Source organism: Apteryx mantelli, chromosome 27, assembly GCF_036417845.1.
Source record: "Apteryx mantelli isolate bAptMan1 chromosome 27, bAptMan1.hap1, whole genome shotgun sequence".
Lineage (NCBI taxonomy): Eukaryota > Metazoa > Chordata > Aves > Apterygiformes > Apterygidae > Apteryx > Apteryx mantelli.
The window spans coordinates 7,606,327-7,625,925 of NC_090004.1; the positions used below are offsets into that span (position 1 = coordinate 7,606,327).

A 19,599-nucleotide genomic window follows, 5' to 3' on the forward strand; every position below is an offset into this window, starting at 1 on the left:
CACCTCTAAAGGAGAAACACATTAAAAAGTGAAAAGCACAACATGTGTTTGACAAATCTCATCTGACTGCGGTATTTCTGCTCTACAGCAATACAAATAAAAGAAAATAAAAGCCTAGTGTTTTACGTTGAAAAACTCAAGGTGTTAAAACCTTACAGTCCTTTCCCTCCAGCTTATTTTTTTTTATTAACACTCAGAACATGTTTTCATGCATTGCATTCCTGAAGATTACAGTTTGCATATAAACTTCCAGTAAGCAAGACTTTCAAGAACCTTTCTGGCATGCTGTGTCTCAACATTCAATGAAGTAGGTAATAAATGAAATTAATTTAGCATGGATTAACACCATTGCAATCTCCAAAGTGTGTTTGCAATGAGATGTTAAGGGAGTAAGGAACTGAAAGTCTGAGGGACTTCAGAGCGCACCAATATTTATCTCATCATTAGCACATTCATAGTTCAGTCCCAGTAGGAGAGAGCTCTCAGCAAGTGCAATGCTACCACCACAGCTGTGAATAAACTGGAGATGTGTTTGTAAATTTAAAGCAGCCACAGAGGCTTAAGTGCACATTACCTTTGCTTATGCAGAAGATGACAGCGGCCAAGCTACTGTATATGCATAGCCAGGAGCAGTGTGGCCAAGTTTACTCTATATGCAAAGTAAAATAAGGATATCCTGCTATTTGAAAAAAATATTCTAAGGGGCTGGACTGAGATGCCATGTCTAAGCTACCAGTTCAAATCCAATAAAGAGCAGCAAGCATACCTCAAGCCAATGATAAAGGAAGTTTTGTCTAGGAACCAGCAAAACCAAAACTACAGAAGCAGTAAAAAGAAATGTATTCCTAGGGCCAATTTTATGCAAACGTAACCCAAGTGGAAGACTTGGGGACTTCAGCATTTACACTCCAATAAACATGGGAAGGTAGTTTTTGTTGTATTCCAATATAATTGCAGCTGTTCCTACTGAAGGATTCAGTTGTTGCTACCAAAAAAAAAAAAGCATCAGAAAAAAACATAGATGGATGAACATTTTGAAAAAACACACGTATACAACTTGAGTGAAATCCTGTAAATTAATTCCAACTGCCCCCAAAATTAAAAACAGGTTTTATTGTAAAATTGCACTCCAATTAGTACCATAATTCTTTATAAACATAATATACAGTAAAATATTTTACATGTAGCACACCAGGTGTATGCTTATGATGTTACAAAATTTACAGTTCAAGATTCTTCTCTGACAGAGTCAGCAACATAAGTATTTGAAATAAAGTCTTAAGAAGATGTTCAGTCTTACAGAACAGGCCATTGTGTTACCATAATCAAGTCCCTACTTTTACACCTTGAGTGTATGATCAGAGATGCTGTATATTCTAATTATGTCCTAAGTTTCTTTCACACAATCTAGAGTAGTTGTGAATAATGGTTCCTTACTCTCTCATCTCATTTCAAATGAAAGGCCAAGAAGGCCTTTAATTTCTAGCTGTTCAGAAATGGATGATTTGTCATGGAGGACTGCAGCTTGAAAGAAAACAAGTGGACAGATAATTTAAGAGAGTCTTCAGTTGTTCAAAACAAGAAAACTCTAAAACCAAAAGCAAACAAAAAACCTGCACATCTCCTTTTCCTCTCCTACATCTGCCATTCACATTCTTCCCTCTCCACACACATTCATACACATACCTATGAATATAAACAGTAATAAAAGCTTGGAAAGAAATCTCTATCATACTGCCTCATAAAAGACTGGGCCTTTTTTTTTCCCTTAAGTATATATTTCAAATGTAAACTAGAATGTCTCAAGACACCAAACTAGTAAATGCTTAATGTTAGAGAAAATAAGACATTGAAGGGAGTCATAGTTACCTCAGTAACGAAAGTGTAAACAATGTATGTCCTGCTGTATTTAACACTGCTTCCTTCTTATCCAAAATTGCAGGACTACCTCCTTCATCTGTGCTTTAAACTTATTGCAGCATCTCTGCATCATACCTATCACATGAACGGTATTTTCAGCAATGAATAGATACTATTGCAACATTTGAGATTGTGAGGACTGTATACAGTAGTGTAAGTTTCCTTAATGCTTGGGCAGAGACCAAGTTAGCATTTCATTCCAATCCAAGCATGGATTTTCTGCTCTCTTGTTTGCCATGGAACACTGAGAAAGACTAAGGGGAATAAACAAGACCATTGCCTGGAAATCAGTGGAACTTGCTGAGTGGCAGCAGAGCAAAGAATGTATAGCAATTGTTTTCCTTCTGGATGATTGCTGGTAGAGATTTGCAAACCAAACTGCAACTGGCAAAGAGACAAGATACAACTTCTGGCCCTAAACAAAAATATTCAGCTCTCCAAGTACTGGAATATGCTTCGACTTTGATTCATTTGTGCTGTGCTGTCAATCCTGGGCCGCTTGGCCAGGGATGTTATTACTGCAGTAGGACCTCTTTTCTTCACCTATAAAGGAGAAGGATACATTAGTAAATACAAAATCTCCAAACAGTTTAAATTCTGAATTATGAGTGTACATATTTGGTGTGAGAGCACATACGTACAACTGGATATCACTGAAAATATTTAAAATACCAATGCTGCTACCTGCTTGGCAATGCTTAAATAATCTAGTAAGAACCGCATAATCAGCTAGGAGGCTATAACATAGCAAAACGTTACCCAACTGACAATATATTCCCACATAAATCTTTACCTGAAGTTTTGATTTCTCCTTTGCCTCTTCACTCTTGTCTGGAGAAAGTGTGTGAAAGACAAAATTCCTTGAATTTCGAGGAGCATTTGGATTAAGTTCTGACATTGCTGCTAGTTTCTGAAGTACAGCTTTAGGTCTATTCAAGAGAGACCCATTTTTTAGCTGAAGAACAAAGAAATGCTACGTTAAGCCACACACACAACCACGACAGCTCTTTTAGTAGGCTACTCTTCACAGAAAAGACTACTCCCTACTAACATGTTGCTGGGTACTTCCTCACTACCATACAAAGCACTGATGGCCAGAATCTAGGATTAGCCAACTCAGACGCGTTCTACAGATGCAGTATGGAAACAGCATTCTTCAAAACCATTACCAACCTGGACATCACTGGCAGGTCTGAATGCTTCAAATGGGTTCGTGGGCAACAGTTTTGTTTCTTGCACCACTACTACAGGGCTTGCTAGCAGAGACAAAGAGGAGAATGTCAGTTTTTGAACTTCATATGAAAGAATATAATTTTCTATCAAAGTAAATTTTATATCAAACTAAAGAACTCAGAACTGACAACAGACAATAAATGCTACAGACAAAAATAATCCACATCAAATTATACTACTGATAGATACTGGAGACTAGGTAGCAACAACTGAAAGTTAAACTCTATCTCTCATTTGGTTGCCACTTCAATAAGAAGTAAACTTACCTTTCTTCTGTAGGGACTTAGCAGTTACTTTTTTTGCTAGTTTCATAAATTGGCTATCTTCACCGACTTCCTCCTCCTCCTCCTCCTGCTCTTTATTTTTTTCCTTCTGTAGCAGAGAAGGTATTTTGTTAAATTGAGAAAGCTTACATTAAGAATGAACATTTCATTCAGTAATTTAAGTAGACCAAGCCCTACCCTGATTTATATATTCATTTTTATTTTCTTTATATTGAAAAAGTTTATTGCAATTTGTTAGATACTTTATCATCCTCATTCTATCTATTAATGAACAACAACATCACATTCAGCTGACAAAGCTGACCTAATGTTGAAACTTCTAAAACATGGAGTTATGTTCCCAGTACAAGAAACCTATTCTAGCTTTGATAGTGATTAGTTTCAGAACATAGCTCCTTTGCCTCTCCCTTCTGAATTCTGAATTAGTTGCTCCCTCTTTAAAATACTTGCAGAAGAGACATAAAGAGCAAAATTCATGTTGAAAACATGAACAAAGATATGTTTATGAATGGTATTTTTTCCAGAGTTTAACCTGACGACCTAACAATTTCACACCAGGTAATGGTATTGAGAAGGATTAAGCAAGATACCTTACTGGAAACAAACCAATACCTGCTTGCGAAGCCACTGTTCTCGCTCAAATCGCTCTTTCCTCCACTTTGCCTCTGTCTCATCAAGCTCTTCATTTTCATCATCATTATCCGAATCTCTCTGAAACAAGTCAATCTGTGAAGCATCATCTAGACAAGAAGAGAAAATAATTAATTATCTTTTCTAAACAATTCTGGAAAATGTATCTCAGAAGGGAATTACACACAGAATGCTTTCTCCCATTTAGATGGATGACAGATGGAACCAGAACATTTAGCAAAACAGAGAAAAAAGACCCAGTGGAAATGTACCTACAGGGAGTACTGGGCAGCATCATTTGACAAGATTAGAACCATTTGGCCAGCTTTAAACACAGAGAAGTACTAAGGCAGGATACTCAAGCATTCTGCAGACAGAATCTGTGTAGCTTACGTATATGTAAACCACATTCTTATTTAAATATAAAAGGTAACTGAGTAGCCAAGAGCAAATAAGTATTAAAATTTACATTTGCCCTAGTCTACTTGTTCTTCACTACCAGTAAAACATGGAATGTTTCTCCTTAATTTACTGGTTTCTATGCAGAACACAAAGATAGTCTCCAGTCTGCACTATTATGAATAAGTAAGTCTTGTGTCAAAGGCAGAGTCAGTGCACCAGGAATTTTCTCTAGAGCATTAAGTGTCCTCTGCCTTGTTTGAGGCAAAAAACTGACTATGGAAATACATAGTATCACTTATTTCCAAAGGAAATATTCAGTCCCTACTATGCAGGTTTCCACGTTTCGTGCAAAGACCCTTTCCAAACTTTCACCCCCATTTACTGACTACGGATCAGAAAGGCACCTATGTTCTTCCATCTGAATCTCCTCATTCTGCCAGGGCCATCGCTGTGCAGGTCCCCATCAATGAGATACCTCTCTTGGTACAAGCGTAACTGACGCTTGTCATCATCAAGCATTGCCTTCCTATTAAAACAAAGGAAAGAAGGTTGGGTTAGTCCAGATCATACCTGAGAGCCATGACTTCAAACACATAAACATATACCCATACTGTCACTGACATGTGTAATTTCTGGATTTGATTTTCTAGTTCCACGTCAGTAGGGAGTTCCTCATCAATAATCTCTTCTTCATATTCATTCAGGTCTTCGCCATCATATTCATCCTCACTTCCCACATCACTCCCTGACAGCTCTGCTTCATCCTCCATGAAATCCTGTAGTTTTCTATAAAAGAATGTTAAAAGAGTTCAGTTTGGCAGACCCGTAATCATCACACAAATCTTCTGAAAGTAAGGTCTATATTTTGAGATGAAATTAGCACATATCATAGAAGAGAAACTATGATTCACCTGTAATGTTTGAAAGGACTAACACTAGAGTTCTTGCACACTTACATACACAGCCTGCCAATGTGCAATACCCCAGATCATTGTCATCCACCAGATTTCTTGCCAGTTGTCTACCAAATGTGAGGACAGTAACTGCCAACCAGATGTTTCACTTACTAGAATAAAGACCTTAAGATATGAGGAATGAGAGCAATACTCCCCCACTCCCTTTTTTGGTAAAAAAAGCATTGCATTGCTTTCATCCTAGCCTTTTGCTTTCCATTTTAAATGTTACTAGCTCCTCTATAGCCCACCAGCAATGTGGTTAAACTCATGCAACCCAACAGCACAAAAGCATAAAACCAAAAACCAGAGCAAAACCCACAGTCACATAAACAGCATCTTGATAAGAAACAGCTGTGCTCAAGCCACTAATGCTGGGGTAGGGGGAGGAATTACAGATTAAATTTCTAGTGCTATTAATATTCTATTCTTTCTAGCAATTAGGATAAAATAAATCTACTTACAGTTTTTTCTTCAAGCCCTGTCTATGTCTCAACAGTTCTTCTTCTTCATCACTAATTTCTGCTTCTTCAGCATCACCATCCTCACTTTTTTCATCCTGTCAAAAAAAAAAAAAGAAAGTTTTCAGAGATGTAGGAATTTCTGCAAGTGGATTGCTTTGTAATGTCAGCCTCCTCTGTCCTTCAATCAATAAACACGGACTAAAACACCGCAGACTTTGCAAAGGACTTGCTAAGCTATGATGTTTTATCCAGCTTACTGGAATATTAAGTAGACATTGTAAGTGATCCAAACTGGTCTTAAAAATGTTTTAGTAACTTGTTCTGGAAGACATGATACTTGGCACTGATGGATATATTAAAAAAAAATGAAAAGATAAATGCATTTCTTATAGTCAGAATGCTGCAGCAATCACTTTGTTCCATCAGTTCATACCTCTTCACTATCAAAGGCATTGTCGTCTGTTATAAGTTGAAAATCACCAAGTTCTTCTTGCTCTTCCTCATCTTCTTCTTCCCTATGGGAAAAATTAATGAAATACATGCTTTCATCTGACCAACAACGACAGCTTTGCAACAATTCAGAGCAAGACTGCAACTGCCACGTTAGCTGGTCTTGGGCAACTATTTAAGAAACAGTCTGAAGAGCTATGGTCTCCCAACAGCACGTAGCTTTAAATGCTTAAAATCCCCATTAGCATTAATGTTTCAAGTCCTCAAGACCTGACTTGCAGAAACCATGGGGCAAGTACTAATTTCTGAATTTACTGCTCTCCATGATTCCTCTTGGATCTCTTTGATATTCCCATTTGTTAAGCCTCACTATCCTTTTGCCAAGCACCCATACGCCTTTCCAGTTTAACCAGTGGAGAAAATATAATTGCTTATGGTTCTTGCAGTCTGGCAACAGTCCAGAACCCTAAAGTCCTAACTCCTAACAGTCTTTTCTCAGTTTAATGAAGGTTCTTCAACACATCTTTCACTATCACTGAAAGACGAGGATGAATCTCCCTTCACAACAGCTGTCAGAATCTATATTTCCTTATGTGTCTGTCAGTATATGCTGCTGATTTAAGGAATGATTATTGAGCAATTTGCAATATTCCCCCCCTTCACCTCCAAAACAGGCCACACTTTCTCTTGAGGCATTTTGAATTGATGTTGAACAAGAGGAAAACATATCAAGAGTGAAATGTGACAACTGCCACTATAAACTTTCGTAAATCTATGAAGAATAACACTAACCTGTCTGTTGGGAAGGAGCCTGAACAAAGCGCTAGAGCTTCTGCCATTGGATCTTCTATGTCACTGTCTTTTTCAGCCTTAGAAGATGCTGAAGATGCCCATGTTGGAGAACCTGCTACAAAAAGGAATAAGATGGCAACTTATTAGACAGAGATGTTTGAGCTCCTAGAACATCAGAAAGCATCTTAGAAATGACAGGTTAGCATGCACCTATGAAGGCGACAAATTGTTAAAGCTCTCAGAACTCTCAGAAGTTCCAAGTTCCGCATTAGTGCCCAGAGCTAAAGTATGCATTATGGTAAAGCTTATAGGTCAGATCACCAGCAAAGTTAGGAACAGAATTTCAGGACATACTCTGAGATACAAATTTTCCTGAACAAAGATTGAGCAATTCTTCCATGTTCTGCTTTTTGTTGCTGTTGGTATTTGGCACATGTTCAGTTTGACTGCTAAACTGTCCAGAACACAAATCCAATAATTCAGCCATGTTGGCATCCATTGCATTCTCATCCATACTAGCCAGAGTCAGCTGATGCTTTGAGGACTGATATTTATTCCTATGTTGTCCAACATTCAAAAACCTGAAAAAAAGTCTTTGATTAGAAAAGCCTTACAAGTATAATTTTTTGACCACTAGCAGAGCTTTTCTCCAGAAAACTTCCTATGATATGATTATTGTACAAGCAACATTATGGGGTTCCACACTTGAATCTCATTTCAGATCCACTTTTGTCCTTTTAATAACTGCCATTGGCCTGAATACCAGTAATTAATACATCTCGAAAATGTAAGCCAGACAAACATTCAAATCACAATCTGCTTCACAATTGCTGATTTACCTGACAATGTAAATGCAAATAAGAACACTTGAAAAATATTCATGAACAAACACACATTAACAGTGACATTTTTGTTCTTTAATATTAAAATGAGAAATAAGACTGATTAGTAAAAGAAGGTTCTCATTGACACAGTGTACTATGTAAAAGTTACCAAAGCACAGAATAACATGAGCTATTTATTCTACAATCCCTCTACATAACCTAGAAGAATTTCTCTAAATCCCAAGTGCTGATCTATATGTCCTATTTCAGTTAAAGGACATAAAATGTCATCCTTCACACCTGTAACTTACCCATCTGCATCAAGCAACTGGCTCTGAGTGTCATCTTCCAGAGAAAATTGAAACTGTGACTCTCCAGGCCCTGGAAATAAACTCTTGGGCTCAGGAGAGGCATTATACAGGTCCTGGGAATCTTCTATGGGAAGAGAGGGCTCAGACAACTTTCCTGAGCTCTATACAAGGGAATGTAAAAATATACAAGTTATTTGCTTTGCAACCCTAGAAATCAAAAGCAAGAATTGGATAAAACATTTAAGCTATTTTAAAGGATAAACAACATGCAGCCTTAAAAGAAGTTAAAGTATGCCCACATTGTTCTGATATATCATTAACAGTTTACTGACATGAGATGTTGTGTAGCCCATGTGAGTATATTTAAAAAAAAAAAAATACAACAAACATACTTTAGATATCTAAAGTGTGTTATAATATCTGTTCTCTGATGCTTTAGAATGTAAGCTTTTATAATGTCTTTTTTATCCATTCCAATATGGAGACATTTTAAACTCCAGGGAGAGCTTGCTTTTCTGAAATCTTAGTCATATAAAGGATATTAGCTAGATGCCTTCTTCTGCTATTATTTTTTTAAAATATATGACAATCAAGATTAAATATATTTATTCATTATCCATTGTGTTAGCATATGACATGAATAGGACTGAGAATCTTACCTTGGAAGCAGAGCTGATAAAGCTTGTTTTGAAAAAACCTGGGGAGGGTGACCTGAAACCTCCTGTTGCAGATAAAAAGTTCCCTCCGCGTGACATCTGTTTGTTGCAGGGCTGATATGACGGAATCATGGAGCCAATTAGCTCAAAGCTGCTGTTATGGCTATTATCTTTTGCCGGTGTTGGCAGAGAAAATGAATCATCATCTTCTAAAAAGAAAGCAAATACTTTAATATAATGCTTAACTTCTGTATTAATAAAAAGTTTTCCCAGTTTCTAAGCAAACCATAAATGAATTAAATTCTTCCTGTAATATATGTAGGGGGCATGAAAAACAGCTATTTGCTGTTTCTTCATGACATCTTGCTATATTCCAGAAGACGATGTTCTCCCCTGGTCTCCTTTCCAGACAAAATAAATTCATTTCTTTCAAATTTACATTCTGCTCATCTACTGCGCAGTGTGTCTACATCTTATGAAAATGCAATGCCAAAACTGAAGGCCACATTTCTACTGAGAGCTCTCTAGCACCGTATCAGTGTTTTCTAGTTTGAAGTTCATATTAATGCATCCCCAAATATCTGCCTTTTCACAAAGCATCATATTCTTTTACCTGATTTCATCTGTAGTCCAGTAAAACCTTCAGATACTATTCTGCAACGCCAACATCTTGCCAGAAATACATTACTTTGTGCTTATATGCTCAACTTCTTCATAAACGAGCCATATCACACTTTTCTACTGAATTTCATCTTACTGATTTCTGATTGTTCCTACATTTTTACCAATATCATTTTGAGTTTTATTCTCCCTTGCTTCTTTCAAGCCCTCCCAGTCTTTCATCAAAAAATTTATAATCATACTTTCCAACTATACAGGTGATGAAATAACAAAAATATTGAATACCAATCCCAATTAGAAACTTCTATATGTGCCCTTTAAAAAAAAATAGTAGCTATAATAGTAGATCTACTTTACCTAACTTGGCAGGTCCTTTGTCTGCAGCTTCTTCTATTTCAAGTTTCTCATCAGGAAGAGAATATCTGCAATTTATTAAATAAAACATATTTGCTAATATATGCAAGATGAAGTTCTATTGTTTAATCAAACCTAACAGCAAAAAACACGATAATACACAAAAACACATGTAGTACACTTCAATTAAGAAACAGAAAATTCAGCTGATAACAATTGCAGTCATTTGGTTTTCTAGCAAAATATATATGAATGCACATATAACTATTGGAACTGGACAAAAAAATACTTATAAAAGGCACTTTAAAAGGACATCACATATGTTTATATTAAAGCATGTAATACTTGCACTAAAATCAAACTATCTACCATGTATATTAATTAGATTTAAAATTGTTTGGGCACCATTTCTAAAGATTAATTCATTTACCCCATTTTGGAGGAGCTGTCTTTAAACAGCATCAATGTAGACTCTGTTGAAGGTGGTTTGGGAACAGAATCACAGTGCATGGTTTTATCCATCTTTTCTCCATCAATTGATTCTTTATCAGTTTCTTTATCACCATCTTCAATGTGTTTCTCTTCTAAATCTTCATTATCTTCCTCTGCCTCCTCAAGGAGAAATTCCACAGTCTTAATAAATAAATAAATAAATAAATAAATAAATAAAAACCCCAGGTATATAGTGTTTACTGCTTTGATCTGCCTACGTCCATGCACACTTTTAGAAGAAAAGTTTTAACATACGAAGGATGAAACCGACTGACATTCCCAGTTCTTACATATGCCTATCCCACTCTGAACAAATTGGCATAGAGGTGCTTGGAACAGGCAAGCCATTCTGATCCCTTTAAAAAGGAAAAGCTATGGCTAACCCTATCCCAGACCACGTAGGTGATCTCAGTTAGGTATGCATACATACCACAGAAATTGTCCCCTGCGTACAATGAGCCACGGATATATAAAAGAGCAAGTGGCATTAGAATCTTCCATATGCTTATTTTTGTTTTTAACACTGTTTAGACAAAGAAAGAAAATACTAATAAATTCAGTTCTAGGTAAACAAAATCCTGAACATTCTAATTGTAACAATTCTTCATACTCTTCAGAACTATTAGGCAATTTCCCCAAAATTAATAACATACAAATTCTAATTATGAAAGACCAGCAGAACCGAGGAGTTAACGAGGTTATGTAAAAATGCTGCATCTAGACCTCATGATCGCCTTCTTCCTCTTCCTCAGATTCATCTGTCATCTCTTCCTCCTCCTCCTCCTCCTCCTCTTCTTCTTCCTCCAACATATCTTCATTATCTAGTTTAAACAGTGCTTGCCGCTTTTGGCGTTCCTCAATCCTGCGGAGTTTCATGGCCTCCTGGAGTTTAGCCTTCAACGCTTGTAGCTTTTCACCTACACAGAGATGAACAAGTTTATATATTAGATGTACTACAATGAATCCTTAAGCTTTATTGCCTTCAAACATCCAATTTAATATAACTATGTGCACAAAAAAGGGAATTAAAAAACTACTTATTTTTAAATGTTTTTTTATGAATTGATCTGGCAGTTTAAAAACTAGAGCACCTAGCTTCAGTGAGTTCCATTTAGAGAGACAACGCAATCTCACGAATTATCAAGATTCCTCATTATCCATAAATGCCACCGGCACAGTCCTCTGAATGAGTGGGGTCTGTCTTTCCACTGTGCCTTTTTGGAACAACAGCTTCCAATTGCCATGGGCAGATGTGCTATAGCACATGAGATAATTAAGAGCAGCTAAAAATAATACATGCCTATAGTACCAGCCAAATAGTCTGTTTAATGTGACAGTCACATTCCACGTGTATTTTGTTTGCAAATATATATACTTCTATTAAGAACTGCAATATAGAAAGAAATAGGGATGGAAGAATTACTAAATGAGAATAGCACGCAAGGAATCTGAGAGTTACATTTAGAGAGTTGGTGGAAGAAAACAGTGTTTGTAAGTGTTTATATACAATATTGGGACAGATGGAAAAGAATCCAGAGAACCAGTTGCAAAAATCTGACTTAGGGCAACCTGTTCTTCAATGGTCAGTACTATTTAAGAGGTCTTTCTCTCTATTTTTTTTAAACAGGGAATGCTCATTAGAAAAAATATATCCAAAGAAACAAATACATACTAATTCTAGAGATAAAAATTCTTTCATCTGTGTTTCATGAGGCAGACTGGGGAGAGGGGGAGATTGGGGGGGGGGGAGAAAGACAAGGTGTTTTCCAGTTCAACCATCATCACTTCTCTTCCCAAACCTACCTGGCTTTGTGTGGACTGTTTCATCTAGGCTTTCTGTAACTAACACTGCTGGCACCACATCTGCTTTTAGTTCCTCTTTTCCTTCAGCTGTAGTCTCCTTACGAATAATGTTCATGTTTATGGTCCGTTCAACTTTAGATTTCGATGTTTGAAGAGTGTGCTTCAAGAAACGTGCTTTCAAGGCTTCTAATTCTTTAAATGAACATTAATTAAATTTCAAAATGCAAATTAAATGAATTTGATAGCATTTACAAGAGCAAAAAAACCCAACAGCTTGTGTGTTAAAGTTGTAACAAGAGTAGGATGAGAATATATTAAAGGAAGTTAATTAAAAATTCTAAACATTTAATATTGTAGTGTTTGTAAAAGAAACAACTCTATTTGATTAATAATACAGTAAGTTACTGCACAATATTTTGCTGTAACTTGCACTTAATTGATATTAGCTAATATTAAATCACCTTACCATTGACTGTGATTTATCCATAGTACCTCAATTCATTTACAGTCTACCCTTTCAGCCACCAGGCATCTCTAAAGTTCTGTCAGCATATATATTTAAAACTAGACTTATAGCTGGGAAAAAAAAAAAAATCACTGTTTCTTGGCAGAGGTTTTCTGCATACTATGAAGGAAGTAGCATCCAGCCCAGATATCCTCTTATATCTTCTAATATATGCAGATTTAATGGAATTATAGAATTGTTTAACCATTTGCAATCTTTCTCTGAAAAAAATTCAATTATTTAACATTGAAGAACAGCTCAGATGTTCAAATTCCAGTACCTAAAAGACGTTTAAAACATTCTTGCTACAGAAGTAAATTTTTGCTTGCTATCCAACTATGACTTTTAACAAAATCAGTGGTGAACACTTTGGAACATAGGCCGGTTTTGTTTCCGGATAACCACTGCATGCCCTGTTTTGGATCAGTTTGAAAGAGCACTCCCTCCTGCTTTAAGTACTGATATAATTTACTACAGTAGAATGGAAATAAACTACTGATCATTAAATAGTTACAACTGAGCATTCCTTCAAGCTTTTAAACAGTAAGGAGTCCAGACTTCTCTTTTAAGCATCACATGAAAGAAAATGCACACCAACATAAAGCAAAGAATCTGTATCAGTAAGAGAACATGCCTGACCCTGCTCTGTCACCACTGCCTAAACCTTTCTCAGAGGTTTTCCAGTTAAATTCAGTTTGACCCTGCTTACTTGGGCAGATCTGAGACAGTTACAATAATAATAATAATAATAATAATAATAATTATACCTTTATTTGAATCAGATTCATCAAGGTTTATAAAGGATTCATTGTCAGCGCAGATCCTGGGCTTGATGGACAGGTCTATCCCCAGTTCCCGAAGTTTATCCAGCTTGGACTTCCTTACTTTTTCAGGCTGTGCCACCAATCTAGGTGCCACTTGTTGATCGTGTTCTTCACAGGCTGCTTCTGGTGCTGTTTTGACTCTTTGTTCAAGGGCATTTCCTCCAACTGCCAGAGGAATTTCATTCTCCTTTTGTTCACTACAGTCAGTGCTTAGGATGTTAGAAAGTTGTTGTTCTTCTGAATTATTAGCAGCTACAGTCCTAACTGTATGAGTATCATCATCATCCTGTCTGGGCTTTTCAGCACAGACTTCTGTCAAGTTCTGTCCTTCATCAGCAAGAAGTTTGTTCATGGCAGTATTAACATCTTTGCCAAGGCTTGTTTCTGGTTCACTAGCTGCTGATTGATTACCTTCTATCTGCCCATCTTTGCAATCCATGCTTAAATTCTTTGTACCTGCAGTTTCTTCATCTAGGGAGACCTGATACTTTGTGGACCTAACAAAGGCAGAAGAAATATACCATCCATTAACATGGCTATTGTGAAAGGGGAGAAGAGGTCTGGACAAAACTCGGACGGAAAGAAACCATTTTCTAATTATTGCCATTAATGTATAGGAAGAGGTAAGGGACAAAAGTCTGGAAAACTTTATTTTGAGGAAATATGGAAGCTAACGTGGTTTGAGTTTGTATCATTTAGTTACCTTATCACAATACAGCATAAACAAATTGAGAGATTTAGTGACTACAGTAGTATTTTAGTATTTTACTATACACTACTCAAAACAAGAATTTGTCCAAGTAGAGTTGGGGTCCAGTCTAAAGTACTTTAAGATAACTTTGCATGAGCAAGTTACTTTATGTGGACTGTCTATTAGGTCCTGATTATTTCAATGGTATGACTCTGTTAAGACTGCCTCTCCTTAACAGTGACACACTCCTAATTTCCAGGTGTTTATGGAATTATAGGTACCTTGCAAATAGCAGTAGTTTCTTAATAAAACTTTGCAGTCAAAGCAATAGCCACACTTACTAGAAACAATTTGTGATTGTATACAGAGCAGATGTGTATGTGATACTACTCCTATAGCATGCCTAATGCAAAGTTTGGTTATCCTCAAAATTTATGGAAAAAAAAACACATGAGGAAGGCTTAAGTCCTTACTTCAGCAATAACATGGCATTTCCTTGGCACACTGGTCGAGGTCTACGCTTGAAGAATTCATGAATGCTTTTGGCCTCAGGCACATGATAAGGGAGAGACAGAGATGACTCTACCAGAGAAAGGAGGTGAAGAAAATAAAAAAGTAATTGAAGGCACTGTATTATACATTGATTTGATATCTGTAAAGTTCAAAGGAGCTTGAGACAAGTATAGTTCAAAAGAGCTTGAGACAAGTATTTTGCAGCAAAGACATTTGACTAGGCACAAACAGCATAGTTTAAATTTGAATATAGCAAACACTAGTGTTTGGGAAGAGTTCCAACAGCTACAGTCTTGAAGAACAAGTTTGCAACATGCTCAGAATTCATTAGGAAAAGAACTGTATTGTTAGTATCAGAATGGCAGGACCGGTTTCAATTTTATTACATGCCTATTTAACTTTCTAAATATTAACTAACTTTACATAACTAGTTAAAGGTAAATTTATAGGCACAAGGGAGATACCATGTTTGTAGCAGGATTTTTTCCTTAATTACAAAGCTACCTTTAAACAAGTCCTTGATTAAAAACGGTCTTGCAGCCTTTAACCCTGAATAATTCATGCTAGGTGAAAGCAGGATCTTGCTTCTCAGATATTTTCTTTCAATTTCTCCCCTAAATATCTTAATAGTATATAATCCCTCTACTTACAAAGAATTTAAGTTTTACCTCGAATGAGTCGTTGGGTCTCACTATGTAGTTGTTTAATGGCTTCTTTACTTAACCTTGCTGCTTTCCGCTCCTTAAGAAAAGAAAAGAAAGGCCTCTGAAGTCACAGAGCAAAATATGGGTCTACATCTATACTTTCTAAATAGTTTTTTTTCCCCTTTCAAATAGCAAGAAGTCAGACTAAAGCAGCCAGTTAAAAAGGAAAAGGAGAACACCAAATCAGCAGAAAATAGGACAGTTCTAAAAGGACACCACACAATAAACATTCAAGGAGAGTCACTTCAACAAACAATGACAGCTTTAAAAAGAGGAATGCTTTACCTTCCTTTTTGGTTCTGTTAATATGGATTCCTCATTCTCATCATCAAATACATGTTTGTAGCCTTCACCCTCAGAAAACAGGTCTTTGTTCTACAGAGCACAAGAGCAGATTTATTTATTTCAATAGATATACAGGCACTACCAAGGGCAAACAAGTCAACAGTCAAAATAATTGCACAGAATCATGACTGGTCATCATAAACATTAAAACACAAATGCTGCACAATTTTTCTAATAGATTTCCAAAACTTTTCCTGCAGTGTTATCTTTCCAGGAAAACATCTGTCCTTCCTTAAGAACAAAAAGCAGAACACTACTTTCTCCTCTTTGTTATAGCAGAAGTGTAGCATTGTCCAAAAAAAAAAAAAACCCTCAAAAAGCCCCAAACCTTATATTACTATCCAATGTTACCTTTTTTTTTTTAATTTTGTCTTTCACTGCTGCTCGTATTGCTTCTAGTGACTCCTCATCTTCTGGGAGGGAATCATTTTTCTCTTCCTCTTCTAAACCATTATCGAAAAGTTCTTTGTCATCAAGAAGACATCCACTGTCATTAAAAGGATACCTCTCACCACCATCTACCTGCTTGTCATAAGAATAAAGCATTTGCATAGTTCATTTCAGAAGTTCCTGTTCAGTCTTAGAATTAATTTAAGAGTACTGGCAAAAGGTCTTGACGATAAGAAGTTAAATAAGGTTTATGCCACCTGTACTCTAGCATCTTTGTGTCCTGTAAGCTGGTCATATTCACTTTATAGCACTGCAGGTTGATGAACTAATTCACAGAGCAGTGTTTCCTACATCTATATTATGTAAGGACTTTGAAGAACTACTAAAGACCAAAACCGCCCAGACAAAATAAATTAATACTTCAAATATTTTATAAATAGCAACAAGGAACACAATTATTATCCCCAAAATTGTTTCTTTGACAGTGTTTCTACTGCCACTCTATTTGAACTGATGCCATTAGTCGGCATGATCTGCTTCCATCTTGTGATGCTACAGCCTTAGAATTGCAACGGGGTAAAGAGAAATCTTGATGTCATTTAACTATTGCTGATGAGCAGAATGAGAGGAAAAATCTGAAGCATAGCATATCACTTTAGATCATAGAATTACCAAACTAACATAGAACCCTATCAACTTTCCTCTCTTTAACCCCTTTTTTCTCAAGAGGACACCCATTATCATCATCTCTGACTTCACATACACTGATGTTAAATTATCAGGTGTTAGGATCTGTACTTTCTCTGTAAATAAAACTGCTATCTTTATATAGCAGAATTACAGATTTCTGTGGACACCACGCCTGCTGTAGTAATGTAGACACAAGTGATGCTGAAGCACTGAAACACAATAACCAAGAGCAGAAATAGAATTTAACTTAGTTGGGAAAACATTTGGAATTTTCTGTCAAAAACATATACCTCTGCTCTAGGCTTCTTTTCTTTTTTTAGCTGTTTAATGGATTCAATCCTTCTTTCTTTCTCCTTTCTTCTCCTTGATTTTCCTACAGATTTTTTTGCTGTTTCTTCTTCAAAATCACGTTTATGTTTTCTGTATTTTTCCCCAGATTTTAGGGGTCTCTCCTCTCCCAGCTCATTCTCAGATAAGCCAGACTTTTTGCTCATTTCAAAGTTTTCAGTTTGCAGTCGGTCACCAGTGTCACTGTCATCACTATCCAGCAGACCTTGGAGAACCCGATGAGATTTTTTGTTCCTCTGGGCAGTAATGTTCTCCTTTTCCTCTTCATTTTCCATGACTCCACCCAGAGTATCATTCTTTTTAAAAGAGCCACTATCTTCTTCATCTTCACTTTCACTGTCCTGAAGTAACCTTTTGCGTTTTGCTTTTTTACTGATAAAAATCTCTTCCTCTGAATCTGACAAAATATATATTAAAAAAAAGGGATGCATGTTATAGAGAGGTAAACTCCATTAATAAGCAATCACTTAAATACAAATCTACATATAAACCTGTTAAATTTCATAGATTTCAACAACTATAGCAAAACAACTGGAATTCAAGTTTTCAAAATCCACTTTTCTTCTATCATGCAATATATAATTGACCCTAATTGATGCTATAGGTTTTTAGACTTAAAAAAAAACCCTAAAAACCATTCACAAATAATTAGTAACATTCCCTAAAATAATAATAAAAACACAGCAAGTAACTAAATAAGTGCTTGCTCTTGGTAGATTAAGCAAATCATAAAAAAGAAAGAAAATAAGCAATTAAGATACTCACATCCCATTTGTCTTTTTGAACCTCAAGAATTGTTTTTCTAATGTTTACAGATATCTCTCTGCCCACATTCTGAGCAACCAAAAGGGCAGTCTGGATTCATACAGGTTAACAAAAACATGTGACTTTCAGAAGGTCAAAGATCACATGATCTCAACTTTCCAAAAAGTTATTTGTAAAATGAAAAATACACTGCTGAAGACAATCATCTCCAGGCACTATTTATAGAAATATTACAGACCTCTGTCATCGAGAGATGCTATCCCCTTGTGGAAGTGACCTGGAGAGCCTGTTTCACAGCTGCCCTGTCCACTGTCAGAATCACTATCAGAGGTTTTCTGCAAGTCTGATTTCAAATCTTCTAAGTGAAACTACAAAGCAAAGTAAAATTTTCCTTATCATGATAAGTGTTGTTTATGCAGTAATGACTCATGCAGTTTAACTTCATTCCAAGACCTTGGCTAACCCTTTACATAGGAATATATGCACATATATCATCTTTATAAAAACTAGTTTATATTTACATGAGGGGAGATTACACAACATCAACCTTTATTGGTATTTAAATATGTTTAATGTGAGCTTGCACAGGAGAAACAAAAATCAACATACTGGAAGACCTCCATTGACTATTACAGTGAAAAGATTTATAAGAAACTTTGAAATTTCATCTCCTAAAGCAGCATTGTGCGCAGTGCAGGTGGAGGGAGTGGACACTTGTGAGTACTCTCTAGAGAGCGGCCCTGAGACGGGGCCCAGGGGCTGTGCGCGGCGACGCAGGCCGAAGGGGGGAGGGCGCCGGCCCCGCACACGCGGGCCCCGGGACACCTCGCTCAGCGCTGGCCCCGCTCCGAGCCGACTCGGGCCCCCCGAGGCCCGCAGTCCCCGGGACCGGGCCTCACCGGCCGCCCCCGGTGCCGCCTAGGCCGGAGCATCCCTCCCAGCATGCACTGCGTCCGGGACGGGTACCAGCCTTCCCGGCATGCCCCGCGCCCGCCCTATCTCTCCCAGCATGCACTGCGCCCGCCGCTCCGGACACCCATCCCTCCCAGTATGCACCGCGCGCGGCAAAAACGGAAGAAGGAGCTGCCACAGGGCATGCTGGGAAGTGTAGTCTGTCCGAGGCGCGGAGGGGAGAGCGCGGTGAAGCCGCGAAGCCGCCGGCGCGCTGCGGTAACCGAGAAGACGCTGCCGCCTCGCTCACTGCCCAGCCCCGCCGGCCTCCCTGCCGCGGTCAGAGGAGTCCCGAGCCCGCGGTAAGGCAGTGGGCCGCCGATGGCCGGCCGCGCAGAGCAGCAGGACTCACCTCAGCGGGAGCCGCTGCCATGGCTCGGCCCGCGCGACGACACCGGCACCCGCGACCCGGCGCCACACAAACCCTCCCGCCGCGCAGCCGGGTAGGAAACCACTTCGCGTCTTCGCGCGCTGCCCAAGGCCCGCCCCGCCTCTAGCGCCAGCCAATCGGCGCTCATAGCTGCCCCGACAGCCCCGCCTCCTCTGCGTTTTATTGGGTGATTTCACAGGTAGTCCCGCCTTACCTCCCTCGCCCAATCATGACTCTCTCTTCAAGGCTTTGCACGCCCTATAAGCCCGCCATTGGGCAGCGCCCTCCCCTGCTGTCAGAGCCGGGGGGTGACT

At 37.9% G+C, this 19,599-nt stretch overlaps 1 protein-coding gene across 1 annotated transcript; it reads right to left on the reverse strand.

Moving 5' to 3' along the window:
- Positions 1-1,093: 1,093 nt before the first annotated feature.
- On the reverse strand, positions 1,094-19,288 carry CLSPN (claspin). The gene is made up of 25 exons (XM_067311763.1): positions 19,268-19,288; positions 18,203-18,332; positions 17,142-17,596; positions 16,123-16,296; positions 15,712-15,801; positions 15,391-15,463; positions 14,683-14,791; positions 13,462-14,015; positions 12,190-12,381; positions 11,110-11,303; positions 10,325-10,527; positions 9,898-9,962; positions 8,923-9,128; positions 8,264-8,424; positions 7,483-7,709; positions 7,129-7,243; positions 6,320-6,401; positions 5,887-5,981; positions 5,091-5,255; positions 4,874-4,995; positions 4,050-4,177; positions 3,420-3,525; positions 3,094-3,176; positions 2,714-2,875; positions 1,094-2,463 (listed from the first exon to the last, which is right to left on the reverse strand). Exons 1-25 carry the CDS (start codon positions 19,286-19,288, stop codon positions 2,350-2,352), a joined length of 4,026 nt encoding a protein of 1,341 aa, XP_067167864.1. The 3' UTR covers positions 1,094-2,349.
- Positions 19,289-19,599: the final 311 nt, after the last annotated feature.

Coding starts and splice junctions, on each gene's coding strand:
- CLSPN (XM_067311763.1), bottom strand. CDS start 19,288: ATGGCAGCGGCTCCCGCTGAG. Junction 9,963..10,324: donor GACAGCTCCTCCAAAATGGG/GTAAATGAATTA, acceptor AATAAATTGCAG/ATATTCTCTTCCTGATGAGA. Junction 3,177..3,419: donor TAAGTCCCTACAGAAGAAAG/GTAAGTTTACTT, acceptor TGTCTCTGCTAG/CAAGCCCTGTAGTAGTGGTG.